This window comes from Mesocricetus auratus, unplaced genomic scaffold (assembly GCF_017639785.1).
Source record: "Mesocricetus auratus isolate SY011 unplaced genomic scaffold, BCM_Maur_2.0 Super-Scaffold_100007, whole genome shotgun sequence".
NCBI classification, from domain to species: domain Eukaryota; kingdom Metazoa; phylum Chordata; class Mammalia; order Rodentia; family Cricetidae; genus Mesocricetus; species Mesocricetus auratus.
In genome coordinates this window covers 77,562,755-77,564,448 of record NW_024429191.1, presented here as the reverse complement: position 1 = coordinate 77,564,448, position 1,694 = coordinate 77,562,755, and the positions used below count along the sequence as shown (strand labels likewise).

General features: G+C 49.1%; 1 protein-coding gene across 1 annotated transcript; it reads right to left on the bottom strand.

Moving 5' to 3' along the window:
• Positions 1-633: 633 nt before the first annotated feature.
• LOC121141220 (keratin-associated protein 9-7-like) lies at positions 634-1,329 on the bottom strand. The gene is made up of 2 exons (XM_040748062.1): positions 1,202-1,329; positions 634-1,075 (listed from the first exon to the last, which is right to left on the bottom strand). Exons 1-2 carry the CDS (start codon positions 1,327-1,329, stop codon positions 634-636), a joined length of 570 nt encoding a protein of 189 aa, XP_040603996.1.
• Positions 1,330-1,694: the final 365 nt, after the last annotated feature.

Here is a 1,694-nt window from a genome sequence, read left to right as displayed (position 1 = left end):
GCTTGGACCTGCCCTGAGTGAAATGACAGACTCTAGATATCCCCTGTGTGGAAGGAAATGGCAATAGGGTGGGAGGCTGGGGGGCATGGTGGAGGAATGCGGGAGGAGGGTAGGGAGAGGGAACTGGGATTGACATGTAAAACAAGCTATTTAAAAGTAAAATAATAAAAAATAAAAAGCAAAAAAAAAGTCTTTCAGCATGTAGATCTACTATCAAGTGATTTAATAAAGTATAACACTGACAGACAATTTTGAATGAATAATAGTCTGGAATTTATTAAGTTTCCATACAGTTTTGATAATTTTAATTATCTTTCTCAGTTGTTCAGAGGGTAAGATAAAGATCTGGGCTCAGAAGGTTGTTGCAGGCTGGACTCCATACAGAGAGAAAAGGAGAGTGAGAGGGAATGGACTTGCATTCTGTCAAGGTGATTGAGGCTTCCAAGGGGGTGACAGCCTCAGAGTAAGATAGGAGCTTATGCTCACGTGGCAAGATTTGTGAGACACAAGTAGAGTTGTTTGGGCATTGTTCAGTTGGCAAGTTGATCAGAAGTAGTCCTGGCAGCAGCTGGTCTAACAGCAGCAGGGCTGGAATCACCAGCTGGTCACCTAAGTTGGTGTACAGGAGGGGGTCTAGCAGCAGGTGTTTTCACAGCAGGTTGGGCAGCAGCATGGCTGGCAGCAGCTGGACTCACAGCAGCTAGGTTGGCAGTAGGGTGTGTAGTAGCAGGTGGTCACACATGTTGGCTTGCAGCAGGTGGTCCTGCAGCAGGTGGTTTCACAGCACTTGGGTTGGCAGCATGGCTGGCAGCAGCTGCTCACATAGGTTGGCTTATAGCAGGTGGTCCTGCAGCAGGTGGTTTCACAGCACTTGGGTTGGCAGCATGGCTGGCAGCAGCTGGTCACACAGGTTGGCTTACAGCAAATGGTCCTAGAGCAGGTGGTTTCACAGCAGCTGGGCTGACAGCAGGGCTGGCAGCAGCTGCTCACACAGGTTGGCTTACAGCAGGTGGTCCTGCAGCAGGTGGTATCACAGCAGCTGGGCTGGCAGCAGGGCTGGCAGCAGCTGCTCACATAGGTTGGCTTACAGCAAATGGTCCTACAGCAGGTGGTTTCATTGCAGCTGGGCTGGCAGCAGGGCTGGCAGCAGCTGCTCACACAGGTTGGCTTACAGCAGGTGGTCCTACAGCAGGTAGTTTCACAGCAACTGGGTTTGCAGCATGGCTGGCAGCAGCTGGTCACACAGGTTGGCTTACAGCAGGTGGTCCTGCAGCAGGTGGTCCTACAGCAAGTAGGCTGGCAGCAAGGGGAGCAGCAGGAGTTGGTCATGGTGTCAGGTGTGGTTGGAAGTTTCTCCTTGTTAACAGGTGAGTTTTCTACAATATGGTGAGTTCTTGTGTCCTGGACTTTTATATGTCAGGCCTTTAAGGTTTGAACCAATCAGCAGGGCTCTTCCTTGTTGTTGTTTCCACCATTTTCCATATTCATTTTATGTTTCATAAGGAAGTGCTTCTCAATGCTATGCATCATTGGAAAGTTTGCTCTGATTCTTCTTCCATAATCACTCATAGGAAGTCTTTCAATGAAGAGAAGGCTATGGCACTACCAGTATCTCTGTGTCCTTGGTCATTAGCTTGTCATGGGGTAGCCCTTGCTGTCTTTGGAGAGTGAGAGTATCTGTTTGTCTCCATTTT

Coding starts and splice junctions, on each gene's coding strand:
- LOC121141220 (XM_040748062.1), bottom strand. CDS start 1,329: ATGACCAACTCCTGCTGCTCCCCTTGCTGCCAGCCTACTTGCTGTAGG. Junction 1,076..1,201: donor TGCTGCAAACCCAGTTGCTG/TGAAACTACCTG, acceptor TAAGCCAACCTA/TGTGAGCAGCTGCTGCCAGC.